We start from the raw sequence: 24,622 nt of genomic DNA, 5'->3' as shown, positions 1-24,622 counted from the left end.
TGATATCAAAAATAATTTTTAAAAAATAAAAAATATATTATTTTGATGTATTTTCAAATAAAAAATATTTTAAAAAACAATCATTACCGCACTCTCAAATACAAACATATTAAGTATTTGATAATTGTAAATATGCTTTATAAATATAATATGTGTTTGATAAGGTATGGTTGGAATTTCATAAGAACTATAAATATCTAACTATAACAGTAAATATTTATTTTTAATATTATCTAAATACTAACCAAAACTATTTTCTTATTAAAAAAACTTATTCAAACTGAATTGAATTGTATTGATAATTTATTTTTGTAATTTAAAAATAATTTTAATTTTTTTTAAAAATAACTGCTATTATATTCTATTAGATCACCTTACAACGCAAAAAATAACAGATGAAAACAAAATGTATTTATAGCAAACAAGTAATTAAATAACTAGATCACCTTACAACGCAGTTTATAAAGAGGTTGAAATCAACACGGTATCTTTTACACAAAAATTAGAAGACATAATTTCCGAACCAAGACAACAAAATCACCTTGGGGATCAAGAGATCACCTAAGTTTGCTGGATTTACTGAATCTCAATGTGATTCCTGCTTGATATATTCTACTCAATCATTGGTCTGTGATGAAAGAATCTGACATCATTTATATAAACTATATATATATAAGAACTAAAAAATAATTCTATCATCAGTCATCAGGAGTACCTCCAAAGAGACAATCTACTTGCTTACGCGCACAATCAAAGTATGTAATATATAAAATCCCGTATATTATATTCAGTTTGGCACTACACACATATATATATACGCCCACATTATGCAGCATATATATAACATTTATTTTTTTATTTTCTTAAGAGATAATGGGAGCACCTTTTTGAATATCCAACGTATATACTAGCTGGCTGGCTAGATAGATAGGGCCGGGTAAATTAATTAATTAAGATCACTTTCAAGAAAAAGAAAAAAAGCTAATAAGTAGAACGAACCTAATTATATATAAACCCTGATGAAACTATAAATATATAAGGAGTCTGCCTTCATGTGCTTGCATATATATATATATATATCCTTTTGATTTTATTTCTTTTTTCCTTACCTCTTCTTCTTTCTATATATCCGCCTGTTTTTTTATATTGTGAACACTCCTTTCAAAAGCTAAACCATGAAGGTCTCTTCTTCTTTCTGTGCTATGTGCTTAGTGAAGGGCTAATTTAAATATTTGGTGATCGATCGGGAAGTTTCTAAAAGAAGACATTAATTAAAAGTACTATATTCCTAGAAATTTAGTTTTGGTGGCAATAGACATGTAATCGTGTCCTAATACTATACACTCTTGGTTTTTATTGCCGAGAGAATACTACGACGTCGTGCCTCTCTCATCTTTTTTCTTCTTCTTCTGAAATTAAATTGAGTTTTTCTATTTTAATATTTTCATATAATTTTATTCATATATCATTTTTATTTTAGAATTTCACCTCTAATGAACTCTAAAAGAAAATTACATTATTCTTTTATCCCAGGAAGAATATATAGAGGTTTCCATCAGAGAAAAATATATATAGGTTGTTTACATGAATATATTCCTCCTATACATGCACTGATCACATGAGGAATCTATATTGTCCATAATTCTTAAAATATTTACCTCATGAGTGCAAAAATTATTTAGGAAAAAAAAGTTTTCCTTGTCAAGAGTAATGTTGGGCTCCAGGAATTATATGCCTGTTTCCACTTGGGTCTTGTTTATTAGGAAGACAGCACTGTATATGCATCTAGAATTCCTGGTGTATCACTCTCACCAAGTTGCGGAATTAATAAATACAAGTGAAATTTGACTTAATATACGATGGAAAAGACTAGCTGGTGATATTAATCTTGTGTTCTTCTTATGCGGTTGAAACTTCTTCAGAATCTTTGCATTATTTATGAAGAATTAATTAATTAAATCATATGTGTCGATATTAAAGCTATTCTGGATCTGCCCCTTTATATTATGATTTATTTTTTTGGGATGAAAACGGGTTATTATTAAGTATGATCCTTAATTACATTCTACTGTACATATATATTCTTTTTCTTAATTTCATTACTATCTATTTAAATTTTAATAATATATTTGATACTGTGATATTTATTGTTTTTTAAAATACTTTATGTTTGAAAATGCATTGAAATAATAATTTTTTATTATTTTTTAAGATTTATTTTTTATATCAATACATAAAAACGATATAAAAATACTAAAATTTCTAATTTAAAATAAAAACAATTTTAAATTTTAAATTTTTTCATAAACGAATTTAAAATACAAAAATAATCAAGCTCCAAATAGAGCTAAATTGGGATTAACCCTAGCTAGCTACCCCTATACCACTAGCTTTTATATATATATATATATGTCTCTTTCTGTCACAATCAACCTGGATTTGTAAATAAATTTAACTAATTATTAATCATCAAAACATGTTCGCTCATCAATCAATTGTGGTACCACTCTACGTGCATGTTTACCTCCTCCTGTGCTATATAAAGGCAAATGAGATGCCAAAGGGCACCGCTATAACCAAAACTTAATTGCCCCATAGTTTATAAAACACACACAACACAACCGACAATCTGAGACATGGCAACTTTGGTGAATGATTCAATCCTGAAGAACGATGCGGCTGGCCCCGTCCCGGTGAGCGGTGGATTAGGCACTGACAGCTATTACAACCACTCGTTTTTTCAGGTTTACTTCTTTAACTTCTCCCTAGACAATCGGTGATTAATCATCGACATGCACGGATACTGATAGCCTAATTTTACAGTCTCTCAGCTTTTTTTTTTCTTAAAAAAAATATAATCTCTTACATATCTTCATCTTCTGGAATCTAATTTAATCAGTGGAATAAGTAGCTAGTTGGGTTAATGTGATTGAATTTGTCCAAAGAGCACTCGGGCTTTTGGTGTTTCAGTAATTAACGGTGGATGTCTTGGGATACTTCTATAGTATAAGAAGAGACGGCTATTTTTATTCGAAAATTAAACGGGTTGCATTCAAATTACAAAAACTAAAGGAATATGCTACATTTTATTTTATTTTTTTGAATTTTGATCAGTAATATTAAGAAGCATTTAGTCTTAAGGTATTCAAGTTGAATTTCTCTACACTCGTATATTTGTGGCTCTCACAAAAACTGCCGCCTCATGGCCTGCATTATATGGCTTCAATTACAGCATGACTGTCAGTTGTCGAACGTTTGGTCCCCTAGCTAGTCATTTGGCAAGAGATTCTCATTCCAACTTAAATGAAACAACTTGAGGAAGAATAAGAAAAATAAATATTTTACGAAAATGCTGATATGGTCCCTCGTATCTCTAGTTGGACTTACATGGAGGAAACCCTTATTTTTCTTCTCTCTTTCTGTCTTGACCTTCTTTTAAAAGGCATATATATATATAGAAATAAAACACAGATAACAAATTTTGAGCCAAGTATATAGATCTATAGCAAATTAACTAACCTAGTCTAGATTCGTACAGGTTGTATGCCGTTGATATACATGAGTTGACTTTGGCTCATCTCAACTCATGTGGTCTCATGTTTCTGTTAAAAAATAAAATCTTTCACCACCTTCTTTGAATGGGTTCTCCTAGGGAAAAATATGCGTGGAGGCCGGAGGGGTAATACTCGTGATTTGGAGCTTAACTAATGCTTCAATTTATTTTAGTTGCAAAATTAAAGCCTACTACACCGATATAAATACCATCCCCTCCTCTCGGGTTTGAGAGTTGAACCCATCTGTGTGGTGGAAATTAAAGAGGAATCATTCCCCAGCTCCGGCAACCTTTTATTGTTTTTTTTTTCCACCTCTCTTCTTTTTCCTTTTTTTTTTCTTATTGAAAATTTAAAGTTGTTTATGATCGGACGGGAAGAAGAAATTACACATAACATAGTAAATGAGCTTAACTGCGCAGCAACTTATAGCTAACCTTTTCTTTTTATATATAGTTTTTCGCATTTTACAATGCTGTTTCCAAACTAAAGCATAAACATTTTCGTGATCGGAAAATAAAATAGAAAACTCAGGTTCCCGTCTTGTCATTTCTTTTTTTTTTTCTTTTGATAGATGCGATTCTACTTTAAAAATCAATTTGATGGTACCCAGTTGTTAATAATCTAAGTTCTAATTAACAACAATAATACTGTCCTGCGAAGAGTGAACTATGAAAAGAGAAAGGAAAAAACAAACAACCTGTCAAATAACCATCCTAGTCTTCAAATAGTTTTATATTGATTCTCTAATACGTACGTTTTATGAGAATTTTTTGGAAAGCAATTTCTTAAATACTCAATTAAAAGAATAGAATAATATGGCTGATCTCCCGAACACTCAAACCATTTAATTCAAAATTTTTAATTTTTTATGAAGGTTTTATATTATTCTCCAATATAATTAATCATGTTAGAAAATGATAGGATTGTATAAAATTGTTTGATTATTTTTATTAATTCAAAAACATTATTGGAAGAGGAACTAAGGAGATATATAACTTGAGAAGTACTTTAATTGAAGGACGACACTTGTTTTTTCAAAGAAATAAAATAATAATAAAAAAATTGTAGATGCAAATTGACAACAAAAATGACAATTAGTCATGGACCAGAGATCAACAACTGGACCAGATATATTTCTACGGCTCTAAACGTCATTGTCGGTATTGTCATAATCAGAAAACTACATCCGAAATTAATTATAAATCATATATATATATATATATATATATATATATATATATATATATATATATATATATATGATGAGCTTTTCTTTTTGTGTTCCGTTTGTTTTTTTTTCCCCACCTAAGAAGAGCGACCGATAAGGAGAGGTTTGAATTTGATAATTTAGAGAGAGAGACTAATTTTAGTAGAGCTGAGACGAAAATATTTATAATCTCTCGTTTAATTATTTTACATTTGATCAAAATATTAGCAACTGATTCGATAAACATAGTCATTAAGATGTTGAGATGACCATTATCACTGTTAGAGAATAATATAAATTATATCCTGAGACCTCACCTAACAGCTTAAGTGTTTAGGTTGAGATGGTTCTTTGACATGGTATCAGAGCCTTGATGATCAAGTGGTCTCGAGTTCGAATCTCACTTGAGGGGGTATGTTAGAGAATAATATAAAGCATATCCTGGGACCTCACCTCAAAGCTTAAACTTTTAGGTTGAGATGATTTTTTGACAATTAATACAACATGTCACGATGATATATTTTTTTAATTGAGATAATTTTGTTTTTTTTTTTTATGAGCAAAAGATTCCGAGTTAACGCCTTGTTTTGACAGAAAATAGCCGCAAATGTTGCAAAAGACATGATTGATGAAGCGATTTCCAAGAAGCTAGATGTAAAATCCCTATTGTCCTCTTCAAAAACAATTCGACTTGCCGATTTAGGATGTGCAGTTGGTCCAAATACCTTTGATGCTATGCAAAATATCATAGATTTAATTAAGCTGAAGTGCCAAACCCACCTCCCTACTTCTCCAATGCCTGAATTTCAAGTGTTTTTCAATGATCAACCAGCAAATGATTTCAATACCCTCTTCAAGTCTATCCCGCCCAAAAGAGAATACTTCGCAGCTGGTGTGCCAGGTTCTTTTTACGAACGATTATTTCCTGATTCCTCTCTCCATGTCGTGTATTCCTCTTATGCACTCCACTGGCTCTCTAAGGTGCCAGAAGGCTTAGAAGACAAGAACTCTCCTGCATGGAACAAAGGGAGGATTCACCATGCTAGCGCCGCCGAAGAAGTACGAAGAGCATATGCAGTACAATGGGCTAATGACCTGAGTAACTTCTTGAATGCTAGAGCTCGAGAGATTGTGCCAGGAGGGATCATTGTGATTGTCACGCATAGCATCCCTGATGGGATGGAATATTCTGAGCTTGCAAATGGCATGATGTACAATTGCATGGCATCTATCCTCCTTGATATTGCAAAAAGAGTAAGTCAATTCAATTACCTATTGTTTTATTTTCTTTCATCAACCGAACTTGCATTAAAATATATTAAATTTAATGGTTGAATTTAATTTTTATTCAAAAGACTAAAAAGATGGGTGGTTTATTATCAATTTTTGAAGTTATTTTATATTTTTATATTTATTTAATATGAGGTTGATGGTTCTAATATTCCTCCTTGCTCACTTTGAACTGAAATGATTTCAGCTCCTTTTACAAAACCTTTAAGGGTTTTTGTTTTTTTTTATATAAAAATGACACTATTTCAGAAAACTATTTTAATTCAAAGGTAGGTGGTTCATTCTTGCTCATTATTATTCTTTTATACTCTTATAATTATTTAATATCAAATTGGTAATTCTAACAAAACAACAAGAAAAAACTGTTCAATATTCCATATATAAGAACTGTACTACCTATCCATCACCGAATTAATTTGTGCTAAAATTTAAAATAAAAAAGTACAGAAGCCACAGAGAAGATGGCCAATGAACCTTGGTCTTACAGAGAAAGAAAAGACTCCTAAAAGCAGAAAAGACTACACAGATGCAAATAGAACATAAACAGTACATAATTAATGATCCAGGCTTACGTTTTTTTCATTCATAAAAAAATAATTCTGAAAAGTCGAGCAACGAATGATAAGTAAATCACGTTATGCATAAAACCATATAATGATCTATTTATTGTTTTTTTCTGTCTCACCTGTGTTGCTTCTTGTACCCCTGGTGTTTAATAAATTCCCGATTTATCTCAAAAAAGAAAGATATTTGTTTAGTTTTCCGTGTAGATGTGCATAACTTCAAGTTGATACGATGGAAGAGAAAGTTGATCCAACTTGGCCATTTGCCTAATTACTCTAATTAATTATTGCAGGGGTTAATAAGTGAAGAACAAGTCGATGCCTTCAACTTGCCAACATATGCTGCCCCTCCTGGAGAGTTTGTGTCCGTGGTAGAAAATAATGAATACTTCAATATTGTGACAATGGGAGAATCAAATCCATCGCCATGGCTAACAGATGATGTACACGTTGATATGAATGAATTTGTAAACCATATAAGGGCTGCAATGGAAGGAATGTTCAACAAACACTTTGCAAGGGAGATTGTTAACGAAATGTTCGAGCGGTTAGAGGTAAAACTTTCAGAGATTTCTGTGGAGATGGAATCAGCCTACAAGGACAAAATTCAAGCATTCTATGTGTTACAACGCAATGATTCAGGTTGAATCGGATTTTTCATAATAATGCATATGATTTGATTCTGTTAAATAATTAGTGCAGTATATTCTAATGTTTTATGAGTGCGCTCAAATGCATCTGTACTTAAACATAAGTGAAATTAGACCAAATGGCCAATGTGGATGGCCAAGTTTCATTCGTATGCTCACGTAAGAAATTAATGTAAATCTGTTGTTCAGAAGTTGGTAAATGTTGATGTATGAATCTAATGGTGTTCAATATTGTTGTCTTCTTACACATACATCTTTGCATATTTGACTTCATATATTTTTACAAAACTTTTTTTTTCTAATCCCACTTAATTTATGGTAATTTATTTTTCAACTATATATATAACCTTTTCATGTAAATCAAACTTGTTCTATCAACATCAAAACAAATTTGTATTATAAATTATCAAAGAACCATCTCGGAATGATGAGATTTGAACTTGTAACCACTTGATCAATAAAAATACTATAATATCAAGTCAAAAAACTATGTATGTCAACCCAATAACTTAAACTGTTAGTTGAGATCTTAAGAATAGTTTTATATTACTCTCTAACATAAATTAAAATAGTTTATATATTACTATTCTATTATCTAGTTATTCAAAATGAAATTGGTGGCTCTAACATGTTAAAGAATCATTTCAATTTAAAAATTTTAATTATTAAGTAAGAAACTATTTGATATTATTTTTCATTACATCATTTTAAGTAAAAGTTCTTTGAAGTTAAAACTTATATAAATTCACTACTATCATAGATTTCAATTTTAAAATTTAATTAAAAAGAATAATATTAATGAGATTCAAACTCTAGGAGGTTGGTTATTAAAACTCTAATAGGTGTTAAAAGAATCATCTCAATCTACTTAAACTTCGGTGAAGTTTTAGAATGAATTTATGTTATTCTTTAACAATTTGCAACTCAAATAATCTTTTATACAAAATCATAATTTGGTGGGTGTTCAATTTTAGGAGATTCAATTCTTAAGGGATGCAAATATAGATAGGGCATTCTGTTGGTGATTTCATAGTGCTCCGTAAGAGAATATTTAATCAGTGTTTTTTGTCGACAATCACCATCATTTCAGTAGTGTGTATATAGCTTATATTCTCTTTCGTTCAATTTGAATTATTATGCCTTTAATTGTCAATAGAATTTACGTTACCGGTTAATTTCCTATGTAAGTTGAAAGGAGACCTCTCCTGCTTCTCTCTCTCTCTCTCTCTCTCTCGCTTCAAATTTCTATATATCCTTTTTTTTCCCCTTTTTGTGTTGGATATATATATACAGTGCTAGTTACGAATTGATTTAAACATTTCTTTCCTTTTTTTCTTTCAGTAATAATATCTAAGTGTTCAAATTTAAAATACATATACAAGCAAACATAGAAACCTGGTCTCTACCCTTAACAATTATAAGAGTTTAATTAGAACGTCTCCCATGTTTCTGTGCCAATGCCAACACATTATAACCTGATCTCCAAGCAGTTGGTCAATAATTGGCCTGGATCTTGTTGGAGTGTTCTTATCACTGCATGCTTGATTTCCGATCAAATTAAAATCGAACTTTTTATATATTAATACATTCGATTATAAAAGTAAACCAATTGTTTAAACAAATGTTTTTAATATGCAGTCGGTGCTTGCATTAAACTAGCTCTAGATGTGGACCTTGTCGGTTTTCTGCTCTCATTTTCACAGGTTGCCCTTACATTTTACATCATCCATGACGCCAAAAATTTTCAATGATTGATTTTTTTTTTTTTTGTACTTCTGAAACCAGCCTTTCTGTATATCCTTGTCCACTTTTTGGATGCAACATTTTCATGGCCCAGAGTCAGCTTACTCTTCAATCTTAGAGGCACATGCATTATTAAAGAATTTAGGATGATATTAAACTCAATTATTTTATAATTATACGGTAGTATAGGAAACTAGCTAGCTTTTCTGAGCAGTGAACTCAGCTTTTCTCATTTTTCTTCCCTTCATTTTTCGTATTCTCTACATTCAAGAATTCTCCGATACACTTAGTTCATCATGGAGACTACAGAAATAAAGCTAGGTGCAAGGGGAACATGTCCTTAGAATTATTATATATATGGATGATCTTGGTCGATCTTTCCCTGATTTCACTAACAAAAAGCCTTACCCTATTCAGACTACAGGGTGGTTATTATAATTCTTTCTACTTTTATTTTTCAACTTTAAAACTGATGTGTTATTATAGGGTGGAACCGCACTGATTTCTGGTTTTCTAGCAAATTTTTCACTTCCTCTCATATGTATTTCCATATGTTGACTTTCTTAAGCACCCTTTCTTGCATTACAGATTTAGTTGCACTTCTTCCGCAATTAACATTTTTTGAAGTCTTTCCCAGCTCCCTTTAATTTGTCCGCTCTGATCCTCGTTTAGTGGAGTGGGAATCAAATTAAGTGATATATATATATATATATATATATATATATATATATATATATATATATATATATATATATATATATTAACGTTATGATAATTGCGGTCTTGAGCGAGTTTCGATAGACAGTAATTAAAAGAGTTTTTAAGTTTCACAGGCACTGTACTTCGATACTGTTCCAGGGTAGTGATGCTGCGGTCTGAATTGCAGTCCTACTATTCACGTTGAAGCACATGCGGAACACACACTTCAATTACATTTAAAGTGGACAAAATACCTATATATATACATGTTAGGTGGTTTTAGGGTTCTAGGTAGGCAGTAGAGTGGGGTTCAATCAACAGGAGCCCCCCCGTCTGCAGCCTCACATGTCTCCTTGGTGCTGTGAGGGGAGCATTATTTTTTATAACTTGGAAAATTTATCTTGATCGTAAAACATGGAATTCATCAGATTGCAATCAATAGCTATAGGTTGAGAATTGATCCATGCATGCATGTCATAAAAGAAATGACCGCTGTGTTTTTGCGTGTAAATAATTATATATGGTGTATTCTCATATATATATATTTCAAACTTAGCTCTTGTGGCAGTGAAACTTGTAGGGTTGGCGTGATCACGATTGAAAAATTATTTTACGGATTGAAATGCATGCATGTTGACTTTAAGGAAACAGCTGATAAATTGAAAAAAAATATATATATATATAAAAAAAACCAAATATTTAATCCACACTATCCGAGACCAGACTCAAAATGCTGTACTTGTTGATATTCGATAGCTAGGACACTTTTTTTATGTATATAAAAAAAATGCAGCCTATTTTTAGTTCCTAGGTCACCCTGACTCACCAGCTTTAAATAAATTTCATTTTGTTGGTAAGCTGGGAATCAATGAACAAATGAAAATCCTGGACCACCCTAGTTGTAGCTAGCAGCAACCTTGGATGATAAAGCACAGAATTCTGAAGGTAAATGACTCACATGTCTTCTGCATTAGTTCTAATCAATCTGTTTGTCGGGATCAAGGAGTCTTGTAATGATCACATTACAGCACATGCAGCCCCCCCAATCCGTCACATATATAGGCCTATATATGTAGAACCTACCTACCTAGCTATAGAGTAGAGTGGGGATCAATGGTCATATTATAGCGCTTCCATGCATCACATAAATAAAATAAAACATAAAACATAGTATGTGCAAGATGAAGATTTTGGTATTATTTGTTTTTTTTCTTGCAATATTTTTTTTTTGTTTTAAATGATTTTTTTTTAATATTTTTTATATCCAAAATAAATTTTAAAAAATAAAAAATATATTATTTTAATATATATTCAAATAAAAAACATTTTGAAAAAACAATGTAGCCACAGTAATTAAAATACTACAATCATGAACAAGACAAAAGTTATTATGCTGAGTGAATTTTCCAGCAATGTTGTCCACTTTCTGCAATTTTAGTTTCGTCTACACTATAAAATATTAATTCCTAAATTAATTGGTATTTATTAATTCTCTCAGCTATTAGTATCTTGCTTTTTTTTGGTATCTTGTTATTTCCTCCTTCCTGATAGTATGTACCGGTATATGACATAAAAGAATTACCTAATAAAATAAATTAAAACTGTAATATTTATCAGAAGCAATTGGGAGAAAGATGGAGAAGCTAAGGGTGGTTGGGAAGGAGCGATCGTATGTATCCTTCATTTAACAAGAATAATAAGGATCTAAAGAGGGAAATGAAGCATTCCTCAAATACTTTCTCTCGTTTATAATTGTTCTCCATCCTCTTTTAAATGGCTATCTAGCTCAAGTGAAACTATATATATGATGGCTCTTTGTTCGGTAAACCTGGTCCTGCTGGGAGTAATTGGGGCCGGGCGCTTTGAGAAATCATCTAAGCATTATTTTACGTATGTTTTCAGCTTATGTATAGGAGAGAAATGGATTGCAATCTGGGTGAGGTTTTTGCTATCAGGAAAGCTTACTTTGATCTGTGTTGGGTTGCTTGCGCTCTGTATATAGAAGTGAAATCTGATTCTCTTTATAATTAATGCTGTAAGCTGTGGCTTTTGAAAAGGGATGCAAGGCCTCGGAGATTTTCGCATGAATTTAATTATGCTCTTTGATGATCTCTCTTGTCTGTTATCTTGTGTGAAAATCATTCATTTGTTAGGAAATTAAGCCATTAATTTGTGTTGCTGATGTCCTGTCAAGCAAGGAGTTTCTAGGATATTGCTCAATTTTGTTTTATATTCGAGCTGCCCTTTTAAGATTGTCTTCTGCTTGATTTGTATCTTAAAATTTCAACTAATAATTTAAATTAATTAATTGAATTAATTAATTATTCCAGCGCTTCTTTCTATTTTGTCATAGTTTTTTGTACATTTGTTTCTAGAAGCTGTTTTCAAGACTCCCAGATATAAGGTACAAAACCTTAGAATCTTGCCAAATAAATAAAATAAGCTTCCTAACATAATTTTTTATTTTTTGCGAAAGCTAATAATTAGTTATCTATATATGGAAAATACTAATTAAGTTAATAAAAGTTCAAAACAGGAATATGTAAAAAAGAAAAATCTACTGTATCATTAAGTTAATGAATATTTGTGAATTAAGGTAATAATTAAACTTATATATCTAGAATGAATTAAAGTAAGTATTAAAACTACGTACTGTTATAGTCATTAAGTTCAAAAAATAATTAAAGAGAAGTCAATACAAATTGGAAAAGGCAATAAATCAGTACTTAATAGAAGGAAAAGGAATTAAGAAGGTAGTAAAGTTACTATTATAGTCATCAAGAATTAAAGAATACTCTAATCGAAGCATGGTTCATGCTTTATACATAACAACAAAAGGATAGCTTTCGAACACATCTTTATTATTCTGAACACATTATATATATATATGGTTTCTAAAGTTTCTATTCTAAAAAAAAAAAAAAACAAATCACATAGAAGCTAGCTCATGATCTAATCTTCTTTCAAAGGAGTTTTCAATCATCTCTAAAACTGAGTTGTCAAATATATCACATCTAGTTTAATCATGTGCAAAGTAACATGTATTCATTACATGTTAGATGTCATTAGAGGCTTGATCATCAAACTAGTTTAATCATGGTTTCCAGACAAGTTGGGCCATTCTTATTTCATGAAGGCCGTGTTATGGGCTGCTATCCTTGGGTTGAGATTAGCTTGCATCATGGGTATAAACAAATTGAATTGGAGTTGGATCGCATGGTTTTTAATTTTTATTTCTTATTAATGCTGCTAGAGGGACTTCGAAGTTGCTGCCTCATGGCCTTATTCAAGGAAATGCTGCGGCTTTTGAGTGGTGATTATGAGGTTCCTATTCGAGAAAGCAACATTCATATGTACGGATTTGCTGTCATCTGCGTTTCAGAATAACGGTTAATTGTCACTTGTAATAACGTCCCTGGTCATTAAATAATAGATGAGCAACATCCATCTCATGCATGACCATGGACTTTCCAAAGTTTTACATCAGATAATATAGCAAACTCAAAGTGGAAATTCTCACTCGGATATCCTATGCGCGCGCACAACCACACACACACATATATATATATACACGCATGCACGCATGGTATGTCATTAACTAGAAGACACAAGACGGACATATCTTTCACCTGTTTCAAGCGGTCTTCTTAACTCAAATGTAATCCGCGACTGAATTGACGTTCGACAGAAGGCAAAATTAGAGATCTTCTAATTCTTGCACTATTCCTCCTCTTGATCTGGATCAGCTTATCATAGACACACCATGGAAAACTAAGAAAATGGTCTCGATTCATTCCCTCATTGTAGCAACCCCAATAATTATGATGATATGTGACATGGTACCAGGCTGAGGCTTTTGCGTCTACATCATCAGCTTGAGAATCTAACCCGCTTCCCTTTTCATTGAACCAGGACCTAGCCTCTTTTTTCAAAGACCTTACTGCCATTCCAATCGCCTCTGCATCCCTTTTCTTCGTGAAAGATTTTGACATTTTCATGAAACTTCCACTAAGAAGTTCTGCCTCGGTTTTGATGCCGTAATACTCCATAAGATTGCCCAGCTTGTAATCATAATTGCTTTTGTAATAAAAGGCATCATCTATGTAATCCTCAAAGCCATCAACTTCCATATCAGGGTCATAACACTGCCTCGCCACATCTGATGTAAATGACCTAATAGAGCTGGTCCGTGGCGCAATGTCTTTCACTTCTCGGAAAAGCTTTCCAATCACATTACGTGATTCATAGGAGGGTTTGTCAGGCTTTTCCATAAAGTCAGGATATTCTCTTGCACGAAGATTAGAAGGTATTTCAGCTGGTACTCCAGTCTTTGGAAAGTCAACCGCAATTGAAAATTTACGTGCAAGCTCTACGCATGGTTCACTCATTGCTTTGAGAGATTCTTTATCGGCATGGGCAGTGTGAGCATTTGCAATTACTCCCAAGCTGTCATTAACTATGTAGTTTGTGAAATACTCCTCGACTTCCTGAACCAACAAAATGTAGATCTCTAAGCAAAAGGGAAACATAAGTTTATAGCAACAGCACAAGAAAATTCCAATGGAAAGCTGAAAAGCACGACAGTTGTGCAACTCAACAACTCGTCATTCTAAAGGACTTCCAAGAGTGGCATGTGCTTTTATCTTTTATTGGTCAAATGCAATATAGAGCGGGCTGTGAAACTGTTAGCAAATTTACACTATTCTTTGCAGCTATTGGATTTAGTTACTCCTGTGTTCTCCTTTTCTTCTTATCACATAACAGCTAGAAGTTCGGCGTGGCTCCCGTTTATCTCAAATCAAATTAAGACAATAGTGTTAGATAACAAATGCCAAATCACACATGTCAAAACCCTGTCTGTGGCTTTCCTCTGATTCAAGAAACGGTTAAAACAACAACTCCATTTGAACTTTTCTATTGTTTCTCTACTAAATTGTTTAAACCACTACATCATGTAAGAAAAAGAAACTTTCATGTCTCTGTTGAATTCCCTTTGTATATATAGGACTAATGTGAGAATACATCAATAAAGAACTCTCCAATCTGAAGATGATAGTTTGACAAATAGCTTAATGTGTAACTTGTTATCATTGGTCTCACATGGACTTTGCTGGACATGACGAAACCACAAACACATCATGAGAAAACGAACATGCTGAGTTTGAAGAGTGATAGTGAATTCACAAACTGGCTTCTGGGGTGTGGTCCGTGTAAAATACTGCAGAAAGATGGAATTGGGATCCTCTCATATTTATATTCTGTCATGTTACTTAAATTTAAATCTAAATTCAAAATGAATGGGCATGATTTTAGTGTTTGTCAAAACTTAAAAATGGCAACAACTTTAACTCCTTTTTTTCACCTATTCTAGATCATGCAATTCAAAATTAATGGTGGGATTTGTAACATGATCAATCATGTTCCCTTCCAAACATAAGATCATCCAAATTTGAAAAGATGGATTGTAGCACACAAATTGAAATGCTTAGAAATCTTAATAGGAAATAAAATGAGAAATATGCTATTCCATAACAGATAATTTCTCAAAACACCTCACATATAGAGAAATACCTCAATAGTAACATCATGATCCAGCTGCAGAGGGGGCTCTGGGGTATAGTCCATTGGTGAGATTTGCTGACTAGGAATCAACTCCGGATCCCAACAGACAAAATAGATATCTCCATCCAAATCACTTCCAGAGCATTCATTTGGGTGAGGTCTAGGATTATAGACATTGATGTCAATAGAAATTTCTACACATAAAAGCTTTATAGAAGAGTTATCAAGTGTAGCACAATTAGTCTATATACTAAGCGTAGGCATACTTTTTCTGTGAGTTTACCACAAAACTAGCATACTAAGAAGGGTACCCCTTCGGTTGGCTGTCTTGCAAATTAGCAGAAAAGTTGCAACACAGTTACAGCTTAAAAGACAAAAGAGCTCTATGAAATAGACAAGAAAAAGTTACGACTGCAGTGATGAAGAAAACTGTTAATGCCAGTTAGCAAAGAAGAAATCTCCAACACTCCCATCACAACACTCGCATAAAATATGGAAGGAAGCACAAACTTTTCCCGATGAATTTCCCATGTTTGTGTGTGCGCACAAGTACCTGTGTTTATTTTATGGCTCTGTGCAGAATATGTGATGATGCTGAGAAATTTTGGATAAGTGCTTTACCAGAAAACTTATGGTCTTAAGAGTCATAAGAAATAGTGAAAGCTACAACATGCACAACTGAAACTCAAACTAAACTGACATCTTCCCAAAAAGTGATCTGGGGTGTATTGTTGCAAAAGGAAACAAGTAGCGGGATTTACCTTGGACCTTTCTGCGGAAAAACAACACAATCAACCATATGGTGCAAAGCTGGCACATCCACTGCCTTTAAAATGCGCAAATCACCTGGGTGCAAGCAAGGGTTTTTGGCCACCACTACACTTCCCTTAATCAGATAACACTGTCCTCGTCCTCTTTCACTGAACATGTCAGAACTATCATACAAGTTCCGAAATCTAGAGCCAGAAAATTTTACAAATACCTGCCCATGTTCCAAGGTTCTAGTTTCATCTAGACATCCCATCATTGATCTTCCATTTGGAATAAATATCCTTGTTTTTGTCCGTAATTCCAGCAACTTCGATGCCCGGAATGTTTGGAGCATCATTGAAAGGAATGGTTCAGCATCAGGCTGATAACCACACAAAAGCATTTCCTTGAGAATGTTGGTATTCTCTCCTGGAGACATCAACTCCAGTGCCTCCTGTGCCCTTAATGGATCTGTCAACATAGCATCAAGTTGATCTACAGCTTCTCTCTGCTTTCTCTCAAAATGATGATCTGGAACTCCAAGAGTAGAAAGAAGAGTAATGAGTTGGCGATTCAGAAAACAAGGCTGATATTTGCTATGTGCTAGAACATCCAGTTTTGTGTTTTCAGACTCGTATTTGAACATACTCCTCCTCAATGATAATTTTTTCGATGAAGTTGGATCAACTGCTACTACACCTTTATAGCCAGCATATCGAATCTGAAATGCAGATGGAGTGAAACCTTTGCAGCCACATTTTATGGCCACTTTCCTTGCAAATTCAGCAGATATTTTGCCAATACCATCAGAGAACAAATATCTAGTTCCTCCCCTTGAAACTTCTATGTCCGGAATAATTTCAATTTCATGGCTGCTAACACTCAGAGTTTCAGTGGATGAACCAAAGGATTGACCCAGTCTGGCAGCATACCTAGCCACATTTCTAATCTTATGAAAACTGCCCATCCATGCCCTTATATCTGCAGCAGTGAGCCCGAGTCTTGAAGCAAACATCCAGCATGAATTCTCCCGCAACTGACTGGATGAAAAGGCAAGGAACTCAAACTTCTTATCACCAATAACTATACCATTTTGCAGAGTGGAAAGAATCCTGTTGTAAATTGCAGTTCTCCTAAGCTCATTTCTAGAAGATGTTCGCGGAGATACATCTGTTGAATGAATTTTCTCTAACTCCTCATCAACAAAAGAAACACGAAGAAAGTTATCGATGTCTTCTCGATATTGGCGAAGTACACGATTTGAGACATTAACCTCTGGACCACAGAAAAACACTTTACAAGGAGTTATTTGAACCTTGTAAACGTATACCAAACCAGCATCTAAGGATAGAACAGGTGACCTTGGAGGGTTTCCTGAGGTAAGATACTTTTTGTACTGTTCATTGAACCACTTAGAAGGTTCATAACAACATTCTTTCAGGTGATATAGCTTCTCAAGGGCATACTCTATGCAACGGACAGGCATTCTATTTGGATCAACCAACCTGTAAAAAATATCATCGAGCATTGACCCTGCAAGGCACCCATTCTGAACCAACAAGTTAACCCTAAATAAGATGTTATAAGGCAAATTAACACCTGAGGATGGGCCAACAATGGGGACTAGATCCGGATTGCGGGAAAAGGTCAAACCACTCTCCAAAACAAATGTTCCTTCATTTTCTTTATAGTAGAAAAAGTTCTCGTTGAAATTTGGAAGTTGTAGATGATTAGGAAGTTCCAAACATAATGAAGATGAATGCCCAATGCCGCATGATGGAGTAAAATCAGTTGTCCTGACCCACTGTTCATCAGGAACATCCCTAAAATAATTGAGAAGTGGATCCTCAAATACATTCGACGAAGAGGGTACGTCTCTCTCATAAATCCGAGGTGCACCATATAACTATAAGTTGAAAAGAAACAAAAAAAAAAAAAAACATTTCTTTGTCAATTTCATGAATGGACCAAATGAGGAAATGCATTGTAAAGCAACAACTAACATGACCTGATCTACTAGATGCAATTGTACACATCAGCAAACAGCTCAAATTTTCATAGCATTGAAACCATAATTCCCTTATAAATTCTTGCAAGCAACTGGCACATTACGGCATAAATTGTTCAATTAACATATGCATCGCATTTTAGCCTAACTAACAGTTTCTCTTTAAGCAACTTTAACAACACACATGACTCAACTCAACAAAATCACATTACCAAAAAAAACTGGGGTCAGCACCTCAGCTGAAGAAGTAACCTAGATAAAACACTTAAAAATTTCATGAAAAAAAAAAAAAACTATTCCAAGTGTATATATCAAGAGCATTTAATTTTTTTTATCCCCTCAAAGAATTTGCAACTCATATACACAAAATTGATGAATGCAAAACACCAAGAAAGATAAATACATGAAAAGCTAAATGCAAAGGTGAAAAATATCTACAAACTCAAAAAAAAATCACAACTTAAATGGAGTGGAAACCATCAGAAAGGAAACGGAGAAGGGATAATCTGACTCTGCTGTCAAACAACCCCCCCCCCCCCAAAATCAATAATAATTCCTCTCTAACTACAATTTCCACTCCATGAATAGTTGTGCCGCTCCACATGCCAATCAGTATAAATTCTTTAAGAACATATGCACAATATTTTTCTGAAATCTAACAGATTAAACAGGATTCTCTTTTGAACAGTTTAATTTTGTCATCCTGTTCCAACAATCAGATAAATCAAGAACCAGACTACCAGAGAGAATAGGGATTTCACCCTTCCTCGATAACCAGAGTCTAACAGGTATGGATGTCAAAGGAAAACCAATTTTCTCTAGCAGCAAAACGTTAACAGAAAATAACAAAGCATTTTCAACAATAACGAAGGTATTAGGGTATTTAAATACAACCTGAATTAGAAGATACTTCACAGTTTGGCCACGAGGGCGATGTAGTTCAATCTGCCAAATGTTTTCAAAGAGAAGGTTAAGCTTGTATTCAGCTAGATTATGTGACAGGAAAAAATGTAACTTCCTCATTCCCAATCCAAAATTCACAGAAACATTGTTCCCGCTCCAGACAGCAGAAAACTTCTCTTTAGAAGTCTGATAGCCAAAGTGAAGTGTCACACTTTCCATGGTATGCAAAAAAGATCTGGGCTGTGGTATGATATCACGATCCATTGGCCGAGCATTAAGATATGAATGACCATACCACAGGCGTGGATTAGCTAAGGAGATAATCTGTTCAGCAGCTCTTGTGGTTGTGAATTGGACAATAGCGTATTTCCTTGCACCTCCCGTTCTTATTTCCCTGATCTTAAGAGCTTCAACAGTTCCACCACCAGTATGTGATTCCAAAAACACCTGCACTGCTCCTGCAGTCGTGCTAGAAGGGAATCCAGAAACTTTAACTGTCTTACTCATCCAAGTAACTATGTAGTCCACCTAAACAAAAAATTATACTGGTGTCAGATTTGTAAGGGAAGATTCTTCTTCACAGCAAAAGCAAAAAAAGGCTCAATAAATCCTTTTGTTATAGGCATTATCATGCAATACAAACAAAATTTAGTGCAAGACATCTGAAATGTTCCTATGTACCATAGAAAATATGTCAAGAATCCAAGCAGACCCACATCCTTCAGAAAAAGGACCTGTAATTACCAGTACATTCTCAAAGTGAAATCATTTTTGGATACTCTAGACCCTCTACGGAAGCAACATAGGGAAGCGAAATTGAGATTTTCTTTCCAAAGTCATCAAAAATGCCTGAGCCATGAGGGAATATAACAACAATTCACTGAATTAAGTAAGAAAAATTAAACGTTTTAGTTTCTTAGAATTTCCTTCATCTTAAAGAATTATATTCTGTCCACAAACTATATATCATGCATCCTTGTCAGATAACCCTCACTCACTTACCATTATGGCAATGCCATCTCTACAATTCACATAAAATCTTAATCAAGTACTGGATCACTGTCCACACAAACATTCTCTCTCGATACAAATCGTGACTTTCTAGTTGATAAGGTAAGAGCCAGAAGTACCAAAAGAGCAAAGAAGTTACACTCGAGATTTTACAGATAAAATCACATAACAGCAAGAGAAAAAAATCCAACGATACCCAAGTAAAATAGATGAAAAAGAAGATGATCAGCGTGGAAAATACAGACAATAAAGTAGAGGCAAGATAACAAAACTCGGCCGTACAAATCTGAAGTTTTACAACAGTTATCGTGCGACAGGTATCGCTTATCTATACAACATCTTAAAAAGACCCAACCAAACAGCAAGCAAAGGATCAAGCAAACAAAAAGACAAGGGAAAGGAAAGACTGCAAATGAGGGAGAAAGAGAGACTCACTAGAGAAAGTAGAAACAACCCAGCACCCAAAATCAAAATCCCACGGAAGAGCTTCACTCACTTCACTCACTGGCATGAATTCTAGAAAGGAAAAGAAAACAGAGAAAGATGAGAATCAGGTCTCTCTCAGGTCTGTTGATCAGTCAATGCTAAGTCAATTCCTTCTCTCACTCTCTTTCATTTTTTTTATAAGAAAATGTGATTTCGGCACTGTTTAAGAGTGCTGTTGGATTTTTTTTAGTTTTTTTATAGTTAAAAATATAAAAATAAATAAAAATATTATTTTTATTTATTTTCAAATAAACAATATTTTATAAAACATTTAATATTATAATTTCAAACATTATTTTCATTCGTAACGATGATTAAGCATTTTAAATAAATAAATATATAGTTTTTCAAGGTCTAAAAAAATGTTTAAGGTATAAATATTTAAAATTATAAAGTTATTTTATTAATCGGCCTAGATTGAATATGTGGTTGGAATAAAATACAACTACATAAATAAACAAACCTTAAAGATTTATTTTTTATTAAATTTATAGTTTATTTATTATATAAAAAAATATTTACATATTATTTATTGGATTTTGAATATCCAACATTATATTATTTATTATTCAATGTAAAATAAAAGAATGACATGTGTATATATGTATATAATGTAGCTTTTCAAGGCCTAAAAAAATTTCTGGTATGAGCATATAAAATTATAAAGCTTTTTTTGTTAACCAAATTGGATTGAATATATGATTGGAATAAAATACAATCACATAAACAAAAAAAACTTTAAGGATTTATTTTTTATTGTATTTATAGTTTACTTATTATTTATTATATAAAAAAATAGATATTTATATGTTATTTATTGGATTTTGAATATCCAACACTATATTGTTTGCTATTCAATGTAAAATATATATATATATATATATATATATATATATATATATATATATATATATATATATATATATATATATTGAGTCAGGAAATTTAATTAATTTGATAATATTTATATTATATTTATTATTAATTATGAAGTATTATAACCATCTAAAAATAATTATATTCTCTTCGTATAAATATTCATTAAGATTGAGTTGAATTGTTATTTTTATTAATGAACATTGCAATTTTCATAAGACCAGAAAAAGATAACAAATACAAAAATTAAATCTAATCTGATAAAAAATATATTCAATAAATAAAAAAGTGATAGTCAAATTACAAGTAAAATGTTATCATCAATCAATTTTTTTCTTTATTTATCTCAATTTCAGAACATATCGCATTACTGGACCCTATTAACAAAAAAAAAAAAAAACTTTAGTCATATACACTGTTTAGAAAGTGTTTGTTTATGTGGTAATTATTGTGGTTGTGGTTTGATAAAAGTGATTTTGAAAAAAATCACTTTTGTTGTTGGTTTATATAAAATGTATGTTTGATTAAAATTGCAGTTTGACTTTTTTTGTCCAAAATCATGTCATGATATGTTTGGTTAAAATTATAGTTGGAATTGATGTTGTACATAAAATGACTAAAAAAGACATAAATTAATCGGCATAAAAAGAAATTATTCATTTTTTTAAAAAAGAAAATATTATTGCCTCATCAAACTTGTTGCTATGTCATCACGAACATAATCCATACGTGAAGCCCTCTGGTGCCCACATGTTTGTGATCGTGGAACCACATCGGTTAAAATATCATCATGAACAAAATCAGGATGGCGATTAAAATTCAACATCTTGGATCGACTTCCTTTGAATGTAGTTATGTAGTGTCATTGATACGACAACAATTTAAACTTGTGTTTCGTAAGGAAACACGGACATGTTTTGCAAGATTCTCCATCTTTTCTTTCAAACTCCAAAAGTACGTTTTATTACACATCATAAGGATGAATGGACACGGTTGAATATTTCTTCCCGACTTTACGGTTGTCCTTGTCGATGAAATTCTGGCAGATGATATCTCTCACCTCTATATAGCCCCAAGTAATCGTACTCATCTGGATATCCCAAATTAACAAGATAACACTTCCCTGCATCAAGATAATGTTCGTTCAAAACTTAATTCCTATTACAGACCAAAAAGAAAATTATTCAAATTTAATAACACCTTCATTTTTTTTATTTCTCAATACCTTCTAGTGGCTTTAGAAATCTTATATTTGGATTGTCAATCACCTCAAGAAATATTCTTGTATCGTGTGCAGTGTGCACTACCTTCCCACCCAGCCCAAATAAATATAAATTGCATGTCAAAGCTACATGCCGCCATTATATTTTGAGTGAGTATACCTTTTCTGCTAATAAATGATATTTGATTTTCTTGTGATACACAAGCATGTACATGTGTTCTACCAATCGCTCTAATACAATTCTACATAAAAAAAAATAGTTTTTGGATTCATTGCTATTTCTATTGGTGTTGTGGAGAATTCTGGATCTACCGGTTTGATTAGTTCAACAGCTAGCAAGCACACCGATTTGAGAACTTCGTTGAAATATATGCTTATGGTTTAACCTGAATATTGAAATCTCCCCTGAACTTTCCTGTTTCAAGCTCCTAGAGCTAAAGTGTAGAGAAACATGCATACCTTCTTAATAGCACTCATCCTCTTATAATGCTTTAGCCCGTACAACATTTCCAAATCAACATACAGACTTTGCAATGTGTTTACATCCATCCTAAACATGTTAACATAACGTATCCAATGCCTATTTAAAATTTCATTCAACCATATCATTCATGTGTTGTATGAAACCATACATGGTTCTTTATAAATATAATTATTATAATACAAAGCAAGTGCTCCAGTTGTACATAACAATAGTTTATTGCGATCACACTCTCTAAGTCAAAACAAATCTCCTTCCTCATCATCATCGTGTTTATTTTCATCATCGTCGTCGTTGTCGTCATCATTGTTGCTACCCAAATTTTGACCCATGTTTTGATAAATTTTCAGAAAAATCCAAAAATAGCGAAAAACATTGAAAATAAATAAATAAAAATACGTTTTTAATACATTTGCATCGTTTTTAGCATTTTTAGCATTGTCTCAAAAGAATTTAAATTTTCAAAGATATTTGGAACGCGTTCAACTTTTAACGCGTTATTTTTAAATCATTGATTTTCCTCATTTAGTCAATGTTGATATTGCTCATTTTCAAAAAATACAAAAAAATATGAAAAATCAAAATTTACAAACAAAGAAGTTGAGGGACCAAGTTGGAGACCTAGCAACATTTTTACCTATAAATACTGGTCCCCTCAACACACTCAAAAGGGGGGGCAATTTTACACATAGAGAGAAAAAACACAAAAAACCCTAACCCTAAAAACCCTTTTCCTTTCTCCTGGAGCAGTCGTGCTCCCTTTTAAGTTAAAGGAGCCGCAACCGCCCACTTTTGAGATCTTTTGAAACACAAGCCGCCGTCCCCCGGGGTCCTTGGCTTTGTCTCTCCCATGACCAGAGAGCCAAGGACCCACCCCGCCATTTCAAATCCCCACATTCCCCCGGGGCATGTCACCGTCTCTCTCCCAGCAGCTCTTGGTTTCCTTCCACCCGACCGACCCAACAGCCCATTCGCCTGAACCAGCCGCCGCTCACAACTTCCTTCTCCCATCGTCTTCAACAGCCCCATACACTGTCCCATCTCCCTCTCATCAACACAAAACCAGCGCCTCTCGGCCAGCCGCCGCTCACCCTCTCCTGGCCGACCCAGCTTCCCCATAATCGAGAGCAGCCCCACAGCGGCAGCCCCCCATTCTCGAACAGCACCCACAACAGCCGGCCACTACATTTCTCTCAGCCTCGGCCAGCAGGTCTTCCCTTCCTCCGCCTCTGCGCACACAGACCAGCATCTCCCTCCGCAGCCGGACAACGGCAGCAAAAGCCAACGCCGTTGCCACCAACCGGATTGGAGACCATCCAGCAGCAACCCATACACGGCCGTTCCTCCTGGAAGCCGCCAGACACCTGAAGCGAAGGAGATGAAGACATAAACCAAAGAAGGATCTGTGGATCTGAAGGGAGAAGCAGATCCAAAAAAACAAAGGAAGAAAAAGATTAAAATCAACTGCCATTTGTTGCGTTTTCTTGGGTTTGCAGGTGATGGGGATCCTCACCGCCAGCAGGGAAGGGAAGAGGAGATGAAACTGAGCCAGACCCACCCGGCTTCCAAGTTTTTGTGCGGCGGCGCGTGAACCCACGTGCCGCCAGTGGCTGTGGC

General features: G+C 33.5%; 2 protein-coding genes across 2 annotated transcripts; one reads left to right on the top strand and one right to left on the bottom strand.

Annotated features, from left to right (window-relative positions):
- Window positions 1-2,548: 2,548 nt before the first annotated feature.
- LOC7471429 (probable S-adenosylmethionine-dependent methyltransferase At5g37970) lies at window positions 2,549-7,497 on the top strand. Its single transcript, XM_002312433.4, has 3 exons — window positions 2,549-2,744; window positions 5,356-6,015; window positions 6,908-7,497. The coding sequence occupies exons 1-3, from the start codon at window positions 2,637-2,639 to the stop codon at window positions 7,259-7,261; spliced, it is 1,122 nt and encodes a 373-aa protein (XP_002312469.3). The 5' UTR covers window positions 2,549-2,636; the 3' UTR covers window positions 7,262-7,497.
- A 5,585-nt stretch (window positions 7,498-13,082) lies between these two features.
- On the bottom strand, window positions 13,083-20,554 carry LOC7457809 (RNA-dependent RNA polymerase 1). The gene is made up of 5 exons (XM_002311500.4): window positions 20,376-20,554; window positions 18,921-19,457; window positions 16,030-17,924; window positions 15,278-15,428; window positions 13,083-14,193 (listed from the first exon to the last, which is right to left on the bottom strand). The coding sequence occupies exons 2-5, from the start codon at window positions 19,434-19,436 to the stop codon at window positions 13,354-13,356; spliced, it is 3,402 nt and encodes a 1,133-aa protein (XP_002311536.1). The 5' UTR covers window positions 19,437-19,457; window positions 20,376-20,554; the 3' UTR covers window positions 13,083-13,353.
- Between the last annotated feature and the right edge of the window lie 4,068 nt (window positions 20,555-24,622).

The sequence above is a fragment of the Populus trichocarpa genome, chromosome 8, assembly GCF_000002775.5.
Source record: "Populus trichocarpa isolate Nisqually-1 chromosome 8, P.trichocarpa_v4.1, whole genome shotgun sequence".
NCBI lineage: Eukaryota > Viridiplantae > Streptophyta > Magnoliopsida > Malpighiales > Salicaceae > Populus > Populus trichocarpa.
This window is presented reverse-complemented; position numbering and strand designations above follow the sequence as displayed.

Coding starts and splice junctions, on each gene's coding strand:
- LOC7457809 (XM_002311500.4), bottom strand. CDS start 19,436: ATGAGTAAGACAGTTAAAGTTTCTGGATTCCCTTCTAGCACGACTGCA. Junction 15,429..16,029: donor TTTCCGCAGAAAGGTCCAAG/GTAAATCCCGCT, acceptor CTATAATCCTAG/ACCTCACCCAAATGAATGCT. Junction 14,194..15,277: donor ATCATGATGTTACTATTGAG/GTATTTCTCTAT, acceptor TTGTTGGTTCAG/GAAGTCGAGGAGTATTTCAC.
- LOC7471429 (XM_002312433.4), top strand. CDS start 2,637: ATGGCAACTTTGGTGAATGATTCAATCCTGAAGAACGATGCGGCTGGC. Junction 2,745..5,355: donor ACAACCACTCGTTTTTTCAG/GTTTACTTCTTT, acceptor TTGTTTTGACAG/AAAATAGCCGCAAATGTTGC. Junction 6,016..6,907: donor TCCTTGATATTGCAAAAAGA/GTAAGTCAATTC, acceptor TAATTATTGCAG/GGGTTAATAAGTGAAGAACA.